The sequence below is a fragment of the Cupressus sempervirens genome, chromosome 5 (assembly GCF_028749045.1).
Source record: "Cupressus sempervirens isolate cs-2001-9-10 chromosome 5, ASM2874904v1, whole genome shotgun sequence".
Classification (NCBI taxonomy): Eukaryota; Viridiplantae; Streptophyta; class Pinopsida; order Cupressales; family Cupressaceae; genus Cupressus; species Cupressus sempervirens.
Window position 1 is genome coordinate 687,181,756 of NC_143122.1, and position 22,760 is coordinate 687,204,515.

At 31.4% G+C, this 22,760-nt stretch overlaps 1 protein-coding gene and 1 pseudogene across 1 annotated transcript; both read left to right on the plus strand.

Moving 5' to 3' along the window:
- LOC149557809 (UNC93-like protein 1) overlaps window positions 1-22,221 on the plus strand; it is a 71,551-nt pseudogene extending 49,330 nt beyond the window's left edge.
- Window positions 5,975-8,316, plus strand: LOC149557811 (putative anthocyanidin reductase). The gene is made up of 5 exons (XM_089832297.1): window positions 5,975-6,364; window positions 6,716-6,879; window positions 7,172-7,541; window positions 7,660-7,864; window positions 7,979-8,316. The coding sequence occupies exons 1-5, from the start codon at window positions 6,235-6,237 to the stop codon at window positions 8,124-8,126; spliced, it is 1,017 nt and encodes a 338-aa protein (XP_089688423.1). The 5' UTR covers window positions 5,975-6,234; the 3' UTR covers window positions 8,127-8,316.
- Window positions 22,222-22,760: the final 539 nt, after the last annotated feature.

The following is a 22,760-nucleotide window of genomic DNA, read 5'->3' on the forward strand; positions in this document are numbered from 1 at the left end:
TAAAAAAATCACAGGGTTGAGTGTTCTTCAACATTTTGCATGCATGCATACTAGTCCATTCATCTTTTATGTCTATGATTTCTAAGTTATTTGGTGGCACGGGGAGAAGTAGTAGAGAGGCGAGAATATAGAAAAGAGATGGAGGTGGCGAATAAGGAAAAGAAATTATAGAGTATTCGATAAATATATGATATAGTTTCAAAGGTGGAGACTTAATTCTAAGTGTCCCTTTCAAATCTCTAGTAATTGCAACAACTCATAAGATTTATCAAATACCCATTTGCACAAGCTCACCAAGTTCATGCTCTGAGATGTTTTTCCCTTATTTATTCTCACTACTATTGTGATTACATTTATTTATCCAGGTTGGAATTTACACTTTGCTCACTGGGTATTGTAATTTTTTGGATTAGCTAAGTGGGTGGTAGGGTGCTGATTTTTTTCTTAAATTATAGCTCTTCTATATGACTTCAGAGGCTGTAGAACCTTAGTATTTGAATATAGATGGATGAATCAAGTAGTGCATTGAAATATGGTCCAAATGTAAACAAGAGAATGGTTCCATATTTTCATTGGTTTCTATATTAGGACCTATTATTACAAATCTTCTAAACTTTCATCATACTTTTTAGTTTCTCATTGTCTTCCTTTTAAATTTTTAGGTCACTCTTCAACTTCTTGTTCTCATCCTTCAATCTTTCATTTTCACTTAGGATCTGTTGGTTTTCATCACCTGTATCGTGGATCCTTTCCTGCATTATGGTAATTTCTTATCAAATCTTCAATATATCATCCTCTTTTCATCTTTAGAGCATCCTTTCTGTTGGTTTTCATCACCTATATCGTGGATCCTTTCCTACATTATGGTAATTTCTTATCAAATCTTCAATAGATCATCCTCTTTTCATCTTTAGAGCATCCTTAGAAAATTTGTTGAATTTTTATGTAATTTTCCTTACATTCTTCGCAACTCTTGTTTCTTCCATCTCTTCAAATGTCGTAATTTCTAAACCTTTAATAGCCTTCCTTAGGTTTTCCTTTTCTTTGTTTGGCTTCTCATTTTCCTTCATCAAATCTGCAATAGCTTACTCATACTCTTTAGATCCATGTTCTAACAAGTGGTTAATTTAGTCTTGGATTTCATTCAATTTCTCACAAAGCTTTGGTCTCTTAGTAATGGATACCTTTAGTTGATCTTTTAGTTCATTTATTACCTTTTCTTATTTTTCTAGTCGCTTCTAACTCACCATGCCTTTCTTATGGATCTCACCCAAGTTGGTAGGCTTCATCAAGGGGACTTAGCTCTGATACTAATTGTTACTATGTCTCAAAGGCACTTAGAGAGGGGGAGGGAGGATGATTTAATGCATCCAAAATATTAAAACACCTCTTAAATAAATTTAACAATAAAAATCACGGAAAGGAAAATTATATATATGCAACAAATTATTAAAAAAAATTAACTACCGTTAATTTTGTGAGTGACTAATTTCATGTTTTTCTATATCTCGTTGACAACAGCATCATTATTAGCTTGGATGGTGGAATTGGAGTTGAGCATCAATTCTCTACAATTTTATATCACCCAAATGTCGGGTGACCAATCCTGGTTCCAAATCCTAGTAAAATCTTTTTAAAAGCTTAAGGATGGCATTGGCTGCCTCTTCCTGAAAATTAATTCAAGGGTTTCTCACCATTTCTCCTCTAATAATATGGTCTTCTTCAGAGATGACACAATCATCTCCTTATCATCCATATGTGTTGATCTCGGATGGATTCATTGAAGGGCACATGTTCCTATCCTACTAGGGTCATCTGCGGACTAAGTCATTTTAGTCGGAGGGTTTTGACATTGGTTTTCCCTATTGGGACCATAATCTAATACAGAGCAACAACAAAGAGTCTAGTTGCAAGTTCTATATATTAATTTGTGTTCTATAAAATCTAGAAAACAAAACCCAAAATCAAATAGCTTAATACAATTTTCTAAATTCCCAAATCAGTTTCAAATACAGAAACCGATCCCAAATCTTAAACCCAGATCACTTATTTACATAAAGTCTTCATTCCAAATCTAAAATCAAGATCACTCCCTCAAATATAAACTCCTTATTCTAAAAACACTTCCTTAAATAAACTCTTAATTCCATCACAAATTATACAAGTTAATTTAAATGCATGTGACAATTTATCACTTCTAGTTAGATTTGTGCTAGAACAAAGACTTCACGATTCTTTCAAATCAAACACAGTTTTTAATCCCCCAAAGAATTGCCCAATAGAGCACAATCCAAAACATACCATTCAACAGATTCGTTCAAATTTAAAAATGAATCTTCACTGATTATGAAATACAGACCAGTAATTCAATTGAAAAATGACACGACTGAATCATTCCAATCTGAAAAACAAGAATACAAAACTGTATAAGTATATAAATCTAGGTATTCATTCATCTATCCATTCCATGTACATAAATTAATGATGGCGCAGTGACAAAACCTTCACCACATCCTCATCCACATAGTTTACAAGACAAATGGAGCAGCAATCCTTCTCACCCCTAGAAGCCCTCTTTTGCGAATACATCATTTTGGGGTAACTATCCAAGGTTGCATGATCGAGTCTCTGTTCGATTAAAATTTCCTCTCTTTCCATCTCCACAACTGCTCCGTCTGAATCCCCACCATGAATGTTGCCCCTGCTTAGCCTAAGCCTTATGCAAACATAGGAGACCATCAGATGGAATATGGCCTCAGATGGATCCATCGAAGGGCATAGGCGGGGAAATCTCTAAGCTGGGTGAATGCAAATTGAGATTATTATAATGGGTTTGCAGCTTCTTCTTTCTCCTACCAGGGTTATGCTCTAATTTTTAGGGCACACTTGCAATTTTAAAACCAAGACAAGAATCTATGCATGAGAGAAATGGGCTTAAGAAATGGGGTTTTTGAAACTATACTAAAATCTCCACTTTGTTAAGGATTCAGAACCCTCATTCAATGAAGCATCAAAACAATTTTTAAAACTGCTCTTAATAATTTTTACGTACCTCAATGTCAGTGAAGAGCTTAGAGCTCACAACTCTGTAGATGGCCCGCTGAAAAGTGAGAAAAAATAGATGGGATAATAAGAGTTTGCAAATTAGAAGTTGGAGCAAAAAAATTCTTCCCACTTCAACCTCACCAAAATGCAATTGAAAATACATGTTTCCTTTCATTTATCTAAATTTTTAGTTTCAGACAATTAAGAAAGTTCTAATTTTAATTTAAGGTATTTAAAATAAAAAGTTAAATATTTAAGACAACATATTAATTTTGTCTTAAATAAATATCTAGAAATGCCATGGTGTGTAAAAGTGGATTGAGGATATTCTTTTTCGATTACCTCCTTTTCAGAATAATTTTCATCAACAGCTACCAAGGCATGCGGGTGTTTCATGGAAGAAGATTTAGTTCTGAATAAATTCTTCTTCTTCTTTGAACCAACTGTACTAGTAAGATTCTTCGTTGATGGTATCTTCTCGGTGAGCCTTTGAACTAGGGAAAGAAAATTGGCCTGATTGGTATTGAAAATCCATGGAGAGGGAATTCACTTAGTTCGAAAGAGGGGGATAACCATTGTGCTTGAAAATTATATAGCATTGATTTTGGATATCATGTGAGAAGGCTTCATAGCACCAAGCATTGTTTTGGGTCTGCTAAATTCTTTACCTATAGATGTCATGCTTCTTCTTTTATAAATTGGGTTTCCCTTGTATAACACTCAGATAGAAAGAAGGATCTGATCAAATGCTCCACATTGCGAGATAACATTTGGAAGCTAGTGAACTTGAACCAATAGTGGATTTGAAAATGTTATCAAATTAGAAAAAATCAAAATAGGAATAGGAATAATCTATTTCAATAACAAGTATTTTTGGGAATGGTCAAATGCTCATTTTGAGGCCAAAATGAGAATATGCATTCCTATTCCCAATTTTTTTTAAAAAAAATTTGATAGAGGGTTCAAACCTACGAGGCAGCCTAGCGAGGCATGAAGCCCACAAGCTACCAACCAACGAAGGCCACTTAGACGTTTTAGGAACCTGATACGGGCCCACTCATGCTTGAAACCTTTTCAGCTTAGAGCCAAGGACTAACTAGCATCCACGCTACCAAATTCGCGCGAGGCATGATCCCGACCTCATCCCTTATGATGTCTTTGGGCCTTGCACTCAGCAAGACTTGATCCCTGGTGGGCTCTTTGTGAGCCATTCAACTTCACCAGTAGACCAAGGCCCCTTTGACTTATTCCCAATTTTGATTTGGCGTACATTCATATTCCCAATTTTGATTTGGGGTATCACACAGAGCATACAAAATAAATTCTAATTTTTTATTCCTATTCCAGTTGTACTCCAGCAACCACATGAGCCCTTAGAGTGGTGGTATCACTTATGGTAGAGGCTAGTCTATGAAAGCAAAACAAGGAATATCCTTCATAAAACTGTTTTAAAGAAGAAAAGAGATAGTTGAGGAGTTATGTACATTACTTTTAAGAGCATGGTACAAGCATACTTACCTAGCATTTATTTTCAATGGAGACCACACCAAGTTGCCTAGAAATTCTATGAAGTGGTCATCATACAACTTAAACTTAATAATGATAATGAAAATCACTCAAATAGCATTTGATATAATAAAAAAATCGAGAGAGTTTCTCTTAGGCGGAGATACAATTTTAATGAATTCTCCACTCTAAATCAAACTCCAAGAAGATATTGTTCTTGAAATAATTGATTCAAGATTGAACATGCACCTATATAAATTCTCAATAACACATTTCATCTATCTACTAATTATACTTAAATAATACTTCAAGAATATATTGTTATTGTAATAATTGATTCAAGATTAAACATGTACTTAGATAAATTCTCAATAATGCATTTCATCTATCTACTAATTATACTTAAATAATATGATTGAATGACAAATCAATAATGAGATTATTGGAATTCCATAACATCCATAGACCATAGAGGCAATGGGATCTAATCTATACTTTATTAAGAGCTAAAGTCAGCAATATTAAAAATTAATATCACACAAATAAAAAATTCAAAACAACATCACCGTCAATAATTAGACAAATTAAAAATTTAATTAATTGAAATCTAACAAGGACATTTTATGTACCAACAATATTCTATAGACAAGTTGTTATTATTTCAATTATTTCTATTATACATTGTGAAGAACAATGAGATTTTATAAGAAAGTGACAAGATTCTATAGTGTCATAAAAATATCAAAAAATATTAAAATTAAATTAAATAAATTTCAAAATGGAGAAAAATTAGAAAGAGAGTTATTCAAGTATTAGATAGCAGTCAAAAGAATTAGGGCTGACCCCAGAATACAAAAAGGCTGAAGGATAGCCAAAGGTTACTAATGTTAGAAGTAATAAAATAATATTCTAAGATATAAACTAAGAACTAATAAAACAAATAAACTAAAATTATTAAAATAAAAAATAAGAACTAAATCTTGAAATGATTCGATAAGTGTGACCCTCTAATATTAAATGAAAATTAAAGTAATTTTATTTAATAGATGAGTCTCAATCACCATCTTAATTTACCAGCAAGAGAGCAATTCTAAAATAAAATATAGAACTGATTACATCCATCCAACAAGAGACTGTCAAATCTTTCTGGACTATCTTCTTGTATATGGAATTCAATTTTTTCTTTATGGACTATCTTCTTGTAAATGGATTTCAATTTTATTGGTATATTTTCTCTTACAATCATGCAAAATTAAATACCGTAAAACGACTGTGTCACATTTAAATTTTGATTTTTGATCATCTTTTTAGTGGCGGGAGTCAATGGAAATTTAAATAAATAATTTTATTCAAATTTAAAAAAATATCAAAACAACTCGCTATGTAACAAACTTTAAGAATAAATTAATTCTAAAATTCTGTTAAAGTAATTACTTTGAGCACTCAAGAGTTGCATAAAACATAGAAACGGAGCTAATAATATAATATTGAGATTGCAATACAAAACAGATTACAAGTCAATGCACTCTCCAAACAATAGTTAAAAAACGTTTATCGATATATGCTCTTTCTGAACTATCTTCTTATAATGTATTTTACTTTAAAATAAACATCTACCATTAGTTACAGAGACCTAGTTGGAAGAAAACTGAAGTCCCACGCGGCTCTGTGCTAAGAAAAATAATGGCGGATGAGACTGAGAAGACTGTAAAACGAGTATGTGTGACTGGAGCATCAGGACACATCGGATCATGGCTGGTTAAATATCTTCTGGAAAGGGGTTACACGGTGAACGCCACTCTCAGAGATCCAGGTAGCTTTTATCTTCACCCTGAAGCTTCTGTTTTTCCCAGATCTGCCAGATTTTAAACACTTAAACAGTAAATAATGTGCTTTAGATGTTTTATTTAAAAAAATCGCGTCCAACGCTTAAACAGAGCTGTTATCTGTAAAATTTCAGTAAATTTTTACCAATAAATTAAAGATCCAGGTACTTATTAGCCTTACCATGAATCCTGTGACTTTTTAATGAATCCGAAAGATCCTGAATCGTTAGCAGTAAGTAATTTGCTTTAAAGATTCTATTTCAAGAAAATATATGTTTAACATTTAAATAGAGACTTTAAAAAATATATATTTAGACGGTTTTCACCAAAAATTGCAGGAGACGAGAAAAAATGTCGGCCTTTATTAGATCTTGCAGGAGCAGGGGACAGGCTTAAGCTTTTCCAAGCTGATCTGCTGAAAGAGGGAAGCTTTGATTCTGCAGTGGAGGGTTGTGAAGGAGTTTTTAATTTAGCCGGTCCTGTGGGTGTTCGATCCTCTCCTGTAAGTAATTAATTTTGAAAATTATAAGTAATTTTTTCAGAAATTTGATGAACTTAGATCTTAAATAAGTTTCATATATACATTTCATTAAATAAAACGAAAGCAATTACCTTATAGTTTTATAAGTTTGGATAAGATAATTATTTATTATTTTATGTAGATAATATGTAAAGTTGTTCGTAACTGTTAACTTAAATCATTCAAGATATTTTACTCATAAATAATGTTGAAATTTACAATAAGCAGTTTGATTACAAATATAAATTGTTGCTGTAAAACTGATGAGATGCAGGAAGATTACATTGTACCTGCTGTAAATGGTGTACTTAATGTGATGAAAGCATGCACAAGAGCTAAAACTGTTAGGAGAGTGATTTTCACTTCATCTGTTGCTGCTACTTGCCCATTGAATGACAAGGGGGAATTAGCTCATTCATGCATTGATGAATCATGTTGGAGCCCTCTGGATTACCTTAAGTCTCAAGAAAATGCTATGGCTTGGTATATGAGTGCAAAGACGTTAGCAGAGGACGAAGCCCTTAATTATGGTGCCAAATACAACCTTGAGGTCATAACAGTGCAACCAGCTTTTGTTATTGGGCCTTGGTTCACAAACACAAACGATTTGACATCTTTTAAAGTAATATCTGCCCTAATTGGAGGTATACATAGATACATCCTCTTTTCCAATGTTATCTGAATTGAAGGTACAGATAAATGCTCTTTTTTAGCAAAATAGTTTCAATTCTGGATCTTACTAATATTGTTTGTTTTTGGCAGGGGACCCTTCATACTATGAACTTATAAAGTATTTTCAAATTTTATTCGGCTCCGTACCAATAGCTCATATCGAGGATACATGCAATGCTCATATATTTTTGATGGAGCATCCTAGTGCACTAGGCCGGCATGGTTGTTTTGTTGGTTCTGCTACTATCAAGCCTCTTAAAGATTTTCTTGCTAAAGAGTTGAAGATTTCACTTGAGTAAGTAAATGATTTTTAAGTAGTTTAGTGATCTATACTATATGGAAATCAATGACAATTTATCTTTCATGTTTATAGACATCAATGACAAATTTTCTTTCATGTTTATTGCAGGTTTTCTTCTGAAGAGGATTCTAATAATAAATATGTACCATTTTCTTCCAAAAAATTATTGGATCTTGGTTTCTCTTATAAATATAGTGTAGAGCAAGCTTTTGAAGATGCTATAGCATGTGCCAAGAAAAGTAAACTTTTAAATTAATTAGCTAGATTGGAACATTGTTGATCATAGGATGCTTCCATTTTCTTATAAGCTGGTTCAACTTGTGGACCATGATAAAACTCTTTAGTGCTCTTTATTTCCTCTGTTGTTCTGTTCTCTTTGATATTCAATAAAATTTTTACCTCTCTTTTAGTTCCAACATAAATAAAATTCAAAAAATATTTACTTCAACAATAAACTCATATGAACCATGTAATTATCCTAATAAATTTGATGTTGCAATTATCTTAATTGTGTAAACTTTAATGTATTCCTTGAAGCATGGTGCATTTCCTTTGTTTCTGAAATGTTATCTATTCTTAATATTATGTTCTATTAATTTTATAAAAAATATTATAATTTATTTAATTTTTTGTTTCTAAAATTTATTTTTAACTTATTTAATTTAAAAGATGGGTAAAAAATTTATTGAATACCAAATAGAGCAGAACAACACAAGAAACAAAGAGAACTACAGAACTTTATTTTTAACTTATTAAAAGCATGTTAGAATTTCATTTCATTGATACATGTCTAATTTGTTAGATCCTTTAAATTTAAATCTTGGTATGAATATATCTCAACCTACTTAATTTTGTAGAGAAAAAGATAAACTATTAGTTTATCACCTATGAATCTTGCATATATTTTCTTAAAATTAAAATCAATTATACATATTTAATAATAAATTATAAATAATGATTAGTTATTAATAATTAATTATTCATAAGAATAATACATATAAAGTCATCATAGTGTACATGTCAAAATGCTTCTTTATTTTGAACTTGTTTTTATCATTTATTAGTCTCGTTATTGATAGGAGGAGACTATAGGTTTCATATCCTTCTTTACAATTCATTTGTGCTTTGAAAGTCGTGCTCAAATCATTTAACATATGGTCTCCTAAAATTATTCTATTAAAATTTATTTTTATGTATTTAATCATGTTTTATGATTGGTTATGGCTACTTTTGTTGGTAGTCAGTCTTGTATATAGCTATGTTAATAGTCCACACACCTAGGAATCATGGGCTTAAAACATATTTTTATGTAATATGTAATCATGTTTTATGATTGGCTATGGCTAATTTTTTTGCAGTCATTTATGTATCTAGTTTAACAAAATTAGGAAAAATGTTAATAATCCACACACCTAGGAATCATGGGAAAGTGGAAACCTTAAAATAATTCACATGGTTGGATGTGGTTCAAAAAATTTCCATTTACCTTTGATACCAACTAGTAGGCTACTTTTGTTGGTAGTCGGTTTTGTATCTAGCTTAACAAAATTAGAAAAAAAAATTTAATAGTCCACGCACCTAGGAATCATGGGCTTAAAACATATTTTTATGTATGTAATCATGTTTTATGATTGGCTATGCCTACTTTTTTTGTAGTCATTTATGTATCTAGTTTAACAAAATTGGGAAAAATGTTAATAATCCACACACCTAGGAATCATGGGAAAGTGAAAACCTTAAAATAATTCATGTGGCTGGATGTGATTCAAAAATTTTCCATTTATCTTATTTGTTTGTGTTTTTGAAGTTATTTGGTGGCAAGGGGAGAAGCAGTATAGAGATAGCGATACATAAAAGAGATGTAGGTGATGAATAAGGAAAAATAAGGCAAAGAAATCACAAAGTATTTGATAATTTTGTGACATAGTTTCAGAGGTTGAGACTTGAGTTTAAATGTCTCTTTCAAATCTCTGGTAATTACAAACAAAAATTTCATAGGATTTATCAAATGCCCATTTGCACAAGCTCACTAAATTCATGCTCTAAGATGTTTTCTCCTTATTTATTCTCATTGCTATTGCAACTACATTTATTTATCCAGTTTGTAATTTACACTTTGCTAAGTGGGTATTGTAATTTTTGGGATTAGTTGAGTGGGTGGCAGTGTGTTGCACCTTTTCTTAAATTATATCTCTTCCATATGACTTCAAAGGCTTTAGAACCTCATCATTTGAATACAGATGGATGAGTCGAGCAGTTTATTGAAATCTAGTCTAGATGTAAACAAGAGAAAGGTTCCATATTTTTATTGGTTCATACATTGGGAACTATTATTACAACTTTTATAAACTTTTATTATACTTATTTAGTTTCTCATTGACTTCCTTTTCAATTTTTAGGTCAGTCTTCAAAATCTCATCCCTTAATCTTTCATTTTCACTTAGGATATGCTATTTTTCTTCTCCTGTATCATGAACCCTTTCATGCATTATTGAAATTTGTTGTCAAATCTTGAATAGATCTTCCTCTTTTGTCTTTAGGGAATCCTTAGCAAATTTCTAATCCTTTTATGCAATTTTCCTCAAGCATCCTTTGCAACTCTTCTTTCTTCTATCTCTTCACATATCTTAATTACTTAACCTTCAATATCGTCCCTTGGGGTTTCATTTTATTTTTTCAACTTCTCATTTTCCTTCATCAAATCTGTATTAGATTCCTCAAATTCTTTAGATCAATGTTCTAACAAGTGTTTAATGTAGTCTTCTCCATTTCATTCAGTTTCTCACAAAGCTCTAGCCTCTTAGCAATGGATGGATTTAGTTGATCTTTTAGTCCATGGATCAACTTCTCTTCTTTTTCTAGTTGTATCTTGTACTTATAACTCTCTATGCCTTTCTATCTCACACAAGTTGTTAGGCTTCTTTAAGGGCCCTTACCTTTGATATCAACTGGTAGGCCTCACAGGTATTGATAGAGGGGGAGAAGGAGGGGGTGGGTGAATTAGTGCAACCAAAAATCCATAACACGTCTTAAATAACTTTAACATTAAAAAATATGCAAAGGAGAATGTCACATATAAGCCAATCACATACAGTGTTCACACACATAGAATACTTGAAACAATATTTTTCCTAGAAAACCCCTTGTTAGATGGTGAAAACCATGTGTGGGAATGATGCCCACAAATTTCCACTAGTGCTTTAATAAATTTCACTTGTTAGGAGCAATTACAACACCGTTTTAAGAAATACTCAATTAAGAGAATCATTAGGCCCGTTAAGAACTAGACTATCAAAGTTCTATTAAGAAACCCTTGTTAAATGATTTCAAACTCCTTCTAATATCTACCTAGTTAGAGTGTATTATAACGCCCTGCCAAGGGATCCAAAAGAATTAATCTAAAGTTTTACTAAGTTTGGCAAACATTTTTTTTAAAAAAAGAAAGAATAAGATCCACATCAAACATAAAGTAGTGGAAGCAATAAAATACAATCATCCATAAGCATACATAATAGGTTACATTCCTTAAGGATCCCATGATGTTGAGTCACATTTATATTTAATTAATACCAAGTCTAAAAAATACCACATCCACATGAAAGAATAATTAAAAGTCCAAAGTCCATTTAAATAATATACATTTGTTCTCAATGCCAATTGGCAATAAAATTTAGAATGCTCAATCATCCGTTGTACATGTCATAGGGTATGATAGGCTAAAAGAATATACATTTATAAAAATAGAATTACATCATCCTCCCTGGATTCATGATACAAAGTACAATACAATAAATGAAACCATCCATCATAAAAGATATAAACATCCATCATAATGATACAAAGATAGAATGAAAGGAAATGCAATCAAGGAAACTCTAGCCATAGTAGCAATAGACGGATCTCAATGGTAAGAGTTAAAAGCACTACCACCCAATCACATAGAACCTAAATGGCCCACTCCCACCACGCTAAGGAGATAACCTCAAGTCCCAAACAGGATATAAAACCAAATATCAAAAGTACTCTCTAAGTCCAAGAAATACTAAAAGTATTCTAACTCAAGGGTTCCAAGATAGGTTGACATCTATACCCAGAGGCACACAAGACATGTAAGAAACCTACTATGTAAGTGGGCAAGTGTCATCGAACAAATCATGCTAGAGTTACCCTAGTAGTCTATCTGGACCTTGGCCCCCTAGTGATCCCTATGCGGCCACTAGTATCCTCTCGTACTGACAAGGCATACTACGGATGGAATGTCGCAACCAAGCATTCTCTCTACTCTCATCCTAGTCTGTACTAGCACCCAAGGCATGGACGAGAACATACAAAGACTCTTATTGGGTTCATTTTATTTCCATTTAGTGTAATGTTTTCACTTATTAAACAACTTACAGTGGATTACCCTGGGAACCACTTAGGGCCCTGGCCACCATTGCAAGCCACTTCCCAACATTACATATAGATAACCTACCCTAGGCTTATAAAATCAAAAATCAAATAATCATATAAAATCACCTCAGTCCTATACAAGTGATTAGAAAGCATCAAAAGATAATTCACAATAACACATCAGTTCTCTATGAGCAACTGGAAAATATCTCCAAAATACTAATCAAAGACTCATAATGGTTAAGTCAAACATGTCACAACATGACATCACCAAGAAAAAAGAAAAAAAACACCTTAGTCCTATCAAAGCGACTAGAAAGCAATTCAAATATAACTAGTCGAAGACTAAAAATGGTTAAGTCAAGAAGGTCATACATTTCACCTTAGCATCACACAAGAACACTGGAAAGCAATAACAATCAATAGATCAACATAAATCATAGAGCGTACCATCACATTACCATGGTTGGGTATAAAAGATCGAGATCTAATATCATAACATCACAATCACATAACCCCCAAGCCTCTGGTAACATCCTAAGACTGGTCAACTCTAGGACAAACCTTGAAACCCCAAAACATAGACCACACATAGAAACAAAGTAGTCTAATAGTTTGGTTCATTCTGAAAACATATTATTGAGTTAGATGCAAGGTTTTTAGTTTTTGTTTCAACATACCAAGATGAAAATTTGAATTTACCCTACAAATTAACCCATTTTAATATTCGAAAAGAAACTAGAATTACCCCTATTGGTCAAATTTAATTTTCTAAAATATTCAAAGGGTCACTATTTATTAAATTTATTAGAATAATAATCATTGATTATCAAATAAAATAATTTACCCTTTATTTAAAATAGTATTATTAAAATAATAATTTAATACATTTAAAATGTCATTCATAACTTACAGTTTCAATTTATTTTAATAACAAATTTAATTATGTAATCTAATTAAATATCATTAAAATTTAATTATCTTTCTTTTATTCTCCAAATACATAATAATAATAATTAATTAAAAAATTTAATTAATTATTATTAACTTCTTTAAATACTTATTCTATCGATAAACAAATAATTATTATTCAGATAATAATAATAATAAATAACATTATTATTATTAATTAGCATAATAATTATTTAACACTTAATAAAATTTAATAATTTTAATATATTAATCAATTTAAAACATTTAATATTTTTTTAATATATTTAATAACATATATTAATTAAATTCTTTTTAAAAAAACATTTTAATTTTTTTTTTTTAAAAATACTTACCTTAAAAGCCCTTGCAGCTACACAAGGCAACCGTAGGCTATCATTAGCAGCCGTGGTCTGCCTTTAACTACCACGGCTTGCTTTGGCAGCCGCCAGTGCCAAAAGGTTAAGGGGATAAAGGGGTTTGGGGGGTGGTGGCCCCCTCCTCCCAAAAACTATATTTTATTTATATATATTTTTAATTAAAACTTTTAAAACAGTTCCCTCCCCCAATGTGTACACACACACACACACACACACACACACACACACACACAATTTTATTTTTAATAAAATTTATCCTTCCAACCAATTTCCCCATTCACTAATAATTTTAGATAAAAATTAATATATAAATATATTTATTTATTTATTTATTTATTACTTTTTTATTATAAACATTTACAATTATAGTCTAATAGAATAAATATCATTAACCATTAGAATTTCCAAACTAAAATTTTCATTATAAAATTCAAACCTTTCCCAATTTAATTTCTAAATTTTAATTCTATGAAAGGAGGATTGCTCTAATGTTTAATTTTTCTCATATACAGACGAAAATGATATGCATATAAAAATTCCTGATAACAAAATTACAAGATTCGTTGTAGTAAAACACAGACCAACAAACCACAGTCACGAAGAAGACAAGAAAGGAAGAGCATATTAAAATTTGAGTGAATAATCACAAGCATCTACCTGGACACTGATGCTAATCACTATGCCCAAGAAAACTATAGAGAAAATTCCTCCTCTCAGAACCTTCTCCTTCCCAAAAAGTCCTTCTTTCTCCAAAATTTGTGGTCTTTCCCAAAACTTCAATCCCTTGAAAATGAACCCCCAAATTGTGATATGGAGTTCTCTCCTAAAATCAGGGCACCAATTGTGCGTTCACCCAAGAGAACTCCTTGCTCACCAAACTCGAACTCTATATTAACTTTTCTTAATCTTTCCTTTATCTTTCCCATGCACATTTATTAAATTATAAAACAACTTTATTTAATTTTACTTTACTTTTTTTAATTAACTTATTAAATTTTAATCTCATGCACACTTTATGCAATAAAAATATCTTTAATAAATTCACCTGTTTTATTTTTTTATTAATTTCTTATATTTTTATCTCATGCATAGATCATGCAATCTAAATACTTTTAATAAATTAACATCTTTTCACGTTTTAATTTATTTTCGAAACTTAATTGATAAAATATTTTATTAACTTAAATAATAATATTATTTAGCATTTATTTAAAAATGAACTCTAAATATATTATTGTTAAATTAAATAAATATTATCACATTCTAAATTATTCTTATAACTTTTATCTTCAAATTTAATTCTCTTTATTTAATTAATTTTCCAATTAATTAAATGTAATCAAATATTAAAATATCACAATAGTTTTCAATTAAATTAAATCATTAATTTAATCTTTTAATTAGACTTAATTAATAGAAAATTCACCAAGGTCTCATAAAATAAAATACGAAAACCCATCATAGCAAAATCCATACAAAATCAAACTAAAGGGTTGTAATCACGAATTGACGTCATCCAATGCATTCGGAGGGTACACAAATCAGATACTTGTCCTAATTTTCTAGGACAAATGGCTTAAAGGTTTAGGATTTGGAGTTAAGAATTTATCTCCCCTCTCTTACCATTGAGATAATGTGATAGGGTACGCTCATCCTGGCAATTCAAGGAAGTCGATACCCAGTACCTGCAACCTACATAAAATCCACACATGTACAAGCTCATTATTCTAAGCTAAACAAACAATGGTAGGAAGTGGTGCATCATGTAGATCCCAACTAGCAGGTGACTACGACTCCCTTCTTTAACCACATCAGAAATGCCATACATAAAGAAAACATACACACACACCATACACATGTAATATGGGGTAAGTATCCATAAGAAAACACATATGATAATCCATTTAACTAAAAATCATCATGCATACTTGAAGTATAGAGTACCAAGTAATCTCATTATAAAATCAACTGAATTTGAAACAATATTTGATAATCTCAAAATAATGCTACTAATCATCAAGCATAAAACCGGCCTAAAAGAGTTTGACAATGATAACAGAAATGCAAACAAGGGGCAGGCACTACATGTATAATCTTCATATCCTAGTAGATATCATTCTCATCCTATTTGGAGTGACCTTGCTAGAGGATAAATAACATACAAACCTATTAGGGCTTTTCTTGAGATGGACCCAAGATGAAATGATTGTAATATGACACTTCATGTCTTACATATTCAGTTTAGCTTCGATTACTATTCACTTTATTCATCAAACAAGCTTCCTTGGCAATTACAACTTTGTAAACCATGCAAAAACTTGATATTATCCTTGATCTTCTTGTTGAGTAAAATACTTCATCCATTTCCACAATGATAGGTCCAACACAATAGGGTATGCCTTGTCTTCTAGCTCTAGCAGTAGTTGATGGCTTCTTGATATCTATTTTAGGTTTGTTTGTGGAGTCACACATAGCAGATTTGGGAGAACTCCTTGATGATCTACATCTTCTCTTCGATGAAGATGATCCTTCCAAAGTTTTTGCGAGGGCTCACTCTAACCCTCATGTCCATTCTCTACATGATCAGTCTTCACAAGTTGATATGATTGTGGATCCTTATGTATAGCAATTGCAGGAGGTCTCTTTATCATTTGAGTAGACACTTGGTTCTTTAGGGCATGTTCTACATCCATCCTTGCTAGATCTGCATATGTTCTTTTCGTAGTGTTGGAAGGAGTGACCATCAGCATCGACACAGGGACAGTTGAGCAGGGTTTAGAGACACCATTCATCATCAAGATTATTTCTACACATACGGGAAGCATCTCACCTATACCTCTGCCATTGTTTCTTCCAAAGGGGAGGAACATTATTTAACATTCATGGATCATCTTCTACATTGGAGTAGCTATCACTTATCAACACACTACATTTGGGGGGGGGGACTTTTTCCTCTTAAGGGATTTTGTCCTTCTAGTCTCTTTTTGTATATACTTGATGTATGTCATAATGGGGGGGTCATGATTACTTCATCCATCGATGCATCTTGTTTTTCATCTCTATTTTTGGGGGAGGGTTTTTCCCATGAGGTTTTCCCTCTTTCTCTACTTTATGAGAGATTTCATTTCATTGTGTACTTGGGTACCTAACATGGCCTAGTAGCCGAGACCTATCATGCATTTTCATCCTAGATTTTATGAGCTTAATGCATTCCCCTAAGTTACACTTAAGTGGGGGTGTTGGTGTAAATAAGTACTCACTATTTACACTTGCTTAAGTTTACTTAGGTTAATGCATTATTTTATTATTTATTAGCTAGTCACCTAGGAGTATGCATACTCTTGTGAGTTGTCATGTTGACAACATAGCAGTTTGTACCTCTTTTTATGCACATGGTGTCTACAACATAGGAGTAAGCACTCTATTTCAGCCCATGGTGTCTACATCATCTCCACGTGAGATACACCTCATCATACTTATCCTCTTATCTACAATGGAGGATAATCCACTTCTGGTGGATGTGTGCTTAGTTGTTGACCTTATCTCCTAGAACCTTCTAGAGACATTCTAGATGCATCTTAGAGGCCTTTATATATAGGCATTCCTAGTGTGTATGCATACAATACATTGTATAGAACATTGAATAGCAATAAATCAATTGTGGATATTGTTATTCTAATCATACCTTGTTGGTTTACTATTGTGATTATGTTTGAGTTCTTTGATCTTGGGTGAATTTTTCCCTATGACAAATTCTTACACTTATCGATACTGAAATTCCCTCAATCTTCCATGTTGACACTAAATTCTTAACTCCCTCTTTGACATCAATTGCCAAATGATATAGGCTTTTGAAGATGCAATGTACCTTTAATTGATTCATATGCAATATGCTCTCCATTTCACACTTGAAGTGTGACAATCTACATCAACTTGATAGATCTTCAATGGAGCCAGGTTGATGCCTCGCTATCTTTTTCTTTAGTGAGCATCAGATAGGGAAATAATCCCTAGTTTACCTCTTAGATACATGAATTCATCCTTAGGTACTAAAGCTTTAGTAAATATATCTTCTACTTGCTCCTTTGTGTTCACATATTCCAATCTCACTTCTTTATCTTGAACCAATTCCCTTAGGAAATGATATTTGTTTGCAATGTATTTTGTCTTTGTGTCCATCAGTGTATTTTTGGATATATTGATTGCACTTGTGTTATCACAATAGAGAACCGTTGTTTCCTTTATTTCTTCTTTCATTCTTCACATCAATTTCTTGATCCACATTATGTTAGAACAATTAACTGCTACAACAATATACTCTTCCTCTATTGTGGATTGAGAAATACAATTCTACTTCTTTCTTGTCCAAGATACTAACCTCTTTCCAAGAAATAATGATCCTCCACTAGTAATTTTCCTATAACCATAGTAATTTTCCTATAACCAATGCTTCTTGCCCAATCTGTATCAGTAAAGGCTCTCAACTCAAGATTTCCTCCTTTCTTATAACATGGCCCATATTCTTCAGTTCCTTCTAGATATCTTAAAATCCTTTTGACTATCATCATGTGATTTTATTTAGGATTAATAGAAAATCATGCAACTATGCCAACTGCCTATGCAATATTGTTAATTGTTTAGATAAGTATCACATGACAGAGGAAGTTTCTATCATTGATAGGCCTTGATACATCATACATATTTACACCATTCTATAATTCATGAAGCTCATCAATGAGGGGCTCCATGTATACATCTATTTCCTTTACCTGATACTTCCCTAAGTATTTAAACAAAAAAATTATTATTAGGGTTCAAAAAAATTTAATTAATTGTATATAATATTCAAGAGATCATTTTAGTCATATGTTCTAATACCTTGTATGATAAGATTTAACATTGCATGCTCCTTTTTCATTACCATCCAAGGGTGAAGATTGTTGTTAATAATTAAAACTAGCCAAACATAATATGTTGTTCTAAGATGTCCAAAAATATTAACACCATCCATTGCTAGAGAGTTTCTTCCATTCCTTGACACATTTCTAAAATGTGGCAATTTTTCTTCAATCCCTTTCCAATATTTTCTATCCATAGCCATACGCATGACACTATCTTGGCTTCTCCCATGTGCATGATAATTCATATATTTTACCAGTTCCTTGCATTTTAACATCCTCTCAAACCTTGGCTTTAGGGAAATATGTTGTAGTACTTTATAAGGAACCTTTTTGGATACTTGATCTTGATGATACCTACTTGTGTGACACATTGGGCATTGTTGTAAATTTCCATTTTGCCCATAGTATAATATATGGTCATTTGAACATACATCATATATATTGTACCTTATTCTAATGTCTTTTATTATGGAATATACTTCTCTATGGGAATGAGGCAACTTAATGTCCTTTGGAAGTTTTTTTTTTGCCAAAAGTCTATATGATGCAATAAATTATTTTTATTAGTATACATAATACTTAAAACTTTAAAGACATCAAAGAGCATTAATTTATAAGAACACAAAATCCCACCTCAATATATAAATAAAGCATGTATTTGTCAATCTGTTTGTAACCTTCAATTTCAACAACAACATAAGTGTCACCAATATTGAAGTATCACCATTTGGGAAAAGTGGCATTCTAGCCATCTGTGCTAGGGGTGAATCAGTAACTTCTTCACAAGATATGAAGAAGTCTTGGATAAATTTATTGACACCACCCTCATTTACCTATGAAGTGGTTTCATCCATAAATTCGTCTTGATCCTCATCTTGGGATTCATTATCATTAGTAATATTCATTGGTTCTTCAACAACATTGGGAGATAGAAGGACCTTTTTATCAAAAATTCAATTAAAATGATCCATAATAATACACATATATACTATTTATTATAAGAATTACCAATATGTTAATTATAGTATACTTGTTCTATATAAACTCCATATTTCAATCTATGCATACCAACAAGTCGTCTCTTCTTTAGTTTCGTATTTTGACACCTTTTGCAATGCAATATATCATTTCATTAAAATATTATTTCGTACATAGAGCAGGTTTTGTTGCTCGATCATCTGAATATTCAGATGATGATGATCTTCTATTTCCCTGAATGCACCATATACTATCAACAATAAGTTTGCAACGTTTAACTTGGATATTACATCTTCTTCAGGATCACACAACTATTACAACTTAAGAAATTTAGAACTATGAAAACACAACTTTAAGGTGACACATACATAAGTGGAAACTTTTTATATATTATTAATATAGAATTCAGTGGTGCAAAAACTGACAAATAGTTTTCAACTTCAAAGAAATGAAATTTTAATTTTATTTTCTTATTCTTGGATCACCTTTTTGGGGAATTTGCAATGTGGAAACCAACAACAACAAATTAATATGAATTCTTGTATGTCTTGAGGTAGCTTGAGATAATATATTAGAATGATTTTTTATCATTATTTAAAATAATTATATAGCAAAAAAATATACTATGTTTTGACATTTATCTCATCACACAACCATAGCTAAGAACCATTTTAAGTAACACGCTTCTCTTCAAAAACTCTCACTCAATGCTTATGAGTTTATTCGCACAATAGCTCATCGGTAAGATTATTTAATTTTCATTGTTGAATGTGTTTGCTATATTGATGGGTTTCAGTTATGTCACTAAGGAGTTCTATAATTCATATATATTAATCTAAAACATATAATTTTTATCAATAATTAGTTAAATATTTTAATCATAATAAAATTGATATGAAACAATATTACTCAATGTGCATCCTATTAACTCATAGTTTAGTTTTTCATTTCACAAAAATGATGGTGTGAGTAGAAGAAAAAAACATAATTATGTGGTTTTCATTTCATATGCACACCAAAAAGATAGCCTAATAGGAAGCTACAAAAAAGTCCATGTATGCTAGTTAGGATCATTACATAAATAGTTGATGAAATATATAAAAATGTGTATCCCAAAAAAAGGTAACACTAATGCAAAATAGTGGAAAAGAGAACTTTTATATGTAAAGTATTCAAGTTTATCTTTGTAAGATCCTACAAAAATTGAACCCTAGTGAACAACTTGTATCATACTTTGACAAATTCTCAAGAATAACGAATATGCAAATAGGAAAGAGTGTAATTCATCAAAATATATTTTCTTCTAATAGAATGATCTAATACAATTAACAACAACATTTTAATTTACGTGCAAAATGAAGTGTCCAAAATAGTATTTTTTTTTTGACATGTAGACTAGAGTGATGCTAATGAATTCTAACACCCTTTAATAATTTAGTGCATCCAACATATCACTTTTGATATAAGTGATGGTTATGAAATAAAAAAAAGATTCTCAAATTCAAATCACTAAGTCTTATATCTATACCTTTTGTAGTCTCATATTACTTTATATTATACACATAAAAATACTCATTTCTTTCAATAAAATGTACATAAAAAAAATTTCATTATTATATTCAAAAATTTATCAAATAAATCCTAATGTTGGACACCCATAGGATTTTGTAATTGGAAGTCCACATCACCTTGCCAAAGATATGTCTCTCAACAAGATGCTACAACTTAACAAGATCTAACTCAATCCAATCCAACTGTCACATGATTTTGTACTTATAATTTCTATGTATTAGATTTTTTCTGAGTGAGTACATCATCTATTACATACACCGAACAATACAAGGAAGTCAAAACTCATGTTCAATCTACTAGTTGTGAGATAAGACAGCCTACTTTCATCTTTGTAAATTCAAAACTGCCCTCTTTAGAAATTTTGGTGGTTTCCTTTGTTCTTGGAGATCTTGGGGATGGTTATAAAGTCAATGGGGGAGAAGAGTTTGTATTGTTATTATGGAAGTGAAAATGGATGGTATTAAGGAAGGATGTCTTTATCTTTGGCATTGTTATAATTCACCTCTGGTGCAAGTGGGCTTGATAGGAGTTGTGTGCTTCTTATTCCCAAGAATATTAAGTGCTCACTCATCCCTAGGAGATTGTGGGCAGTTCAACCACAGTATGGATCATTACTAATTCCTTGTTTTGAAGTCTTATCAACTTTGGTAGGGTTGTTGGAGGATTCATTCCCTTCATTCTAAACTACTCAATCAATAATCCATCTATAAATGATGGAAGCTACATAGCATTCATGTGCTTCATGGCCCTTGGAACAGGCCTTACATTGGGTCTACTACATCTCGATAAGGTCAATAGGGATGACGGAAGCAAGGTCACCCTTGTAAATTATTCTGATCTATGGACTGAGACCTAAGAGATTATAAATATTTTTAAAGATAATTATATGATGTTTTTGACCCCTTTTATAAAGCTCTAACTAATGATTCACAAACTCTAAATGGATACATGGGGTTCTACAATGAGTATAGAGTGCAAGAATAGTTGTAGCGTTGAAATTTATTCTAAGAAAAATTCATTAATTAAATAGTTCCTCATCAACTAGGAGTTTACTACTATCAGCTATCCCTTGGTTTTTTTGGTGATTCTTCTTTCTGTGATTGATGGAATGCCCGAGCAAGAAATCAATGAAGATGGGTTGGAACTACCTGCCAGCAATAATTTTACAATTGAATCTCTTGAAAATATTTTTTCCTAGGTGAATAAATCTTGTATATATTGGTTAATAATAATACATTTTTTTATTTTAAAGATTGTTAATGTTTTAGACTTCACATAACTAAACATAAATAATGCAATTCCAATTATTTTTCTCATTATTAAAAAATTATGATTATATATATGTCATTGTCCTTGGATAGCTTCCAACAAATAATGTACTTTTCTAAAGATATTATATCATCAAACAAAAATAAAACCTATCAATATCTTGAGTTTGTTTTTGCTTGACTGATCAGAACATCCATTACAATGCAATCTATTAATGTAATCCAAAAACCAATATGTGTTGATAGTAACAACAAACAAGAGAATTAGAACTCATCTTCAATCCACTAACTGGATAACCTGCATTTTTCATCTTGTCCAAATTCAAGATGATAAAGTTCCTATAAACTATTTAAGAACATGAATATGCTGCTATTGAAATATTCTTACTAGGTAAGCATAAATTTAATAACTTGCCAGTTAAACAATGTGAATGTGTTGATATTCAATGTGAGGACTGGGGGCATAAAC

Excerpts from the sequence above, each read along its gene's own strand:
- LOC149557811 (XM_089832297.1), top strand. The coding sequence starts at position 6,235 with ATGGCGGATGAGACTGAGAAGACTGTAAAACGAGTATGTGTGACTGGA. Across the intron at positions 6,365-6,715 it reads CGCCACTCTCAGAGATCCAG|GAGACGAGAAAAAATGTCGG; the intron begins GTAGCTTTTATC and ends CAAAAATTGCAG. Across the intron at positions 7,542-7,659 it reads AATATCTGCCCTAATTGGAG|GGGACCCTTCATACTATGAA; the intron begins GTATACATAGAT and ends TGTTTTTGGCAG.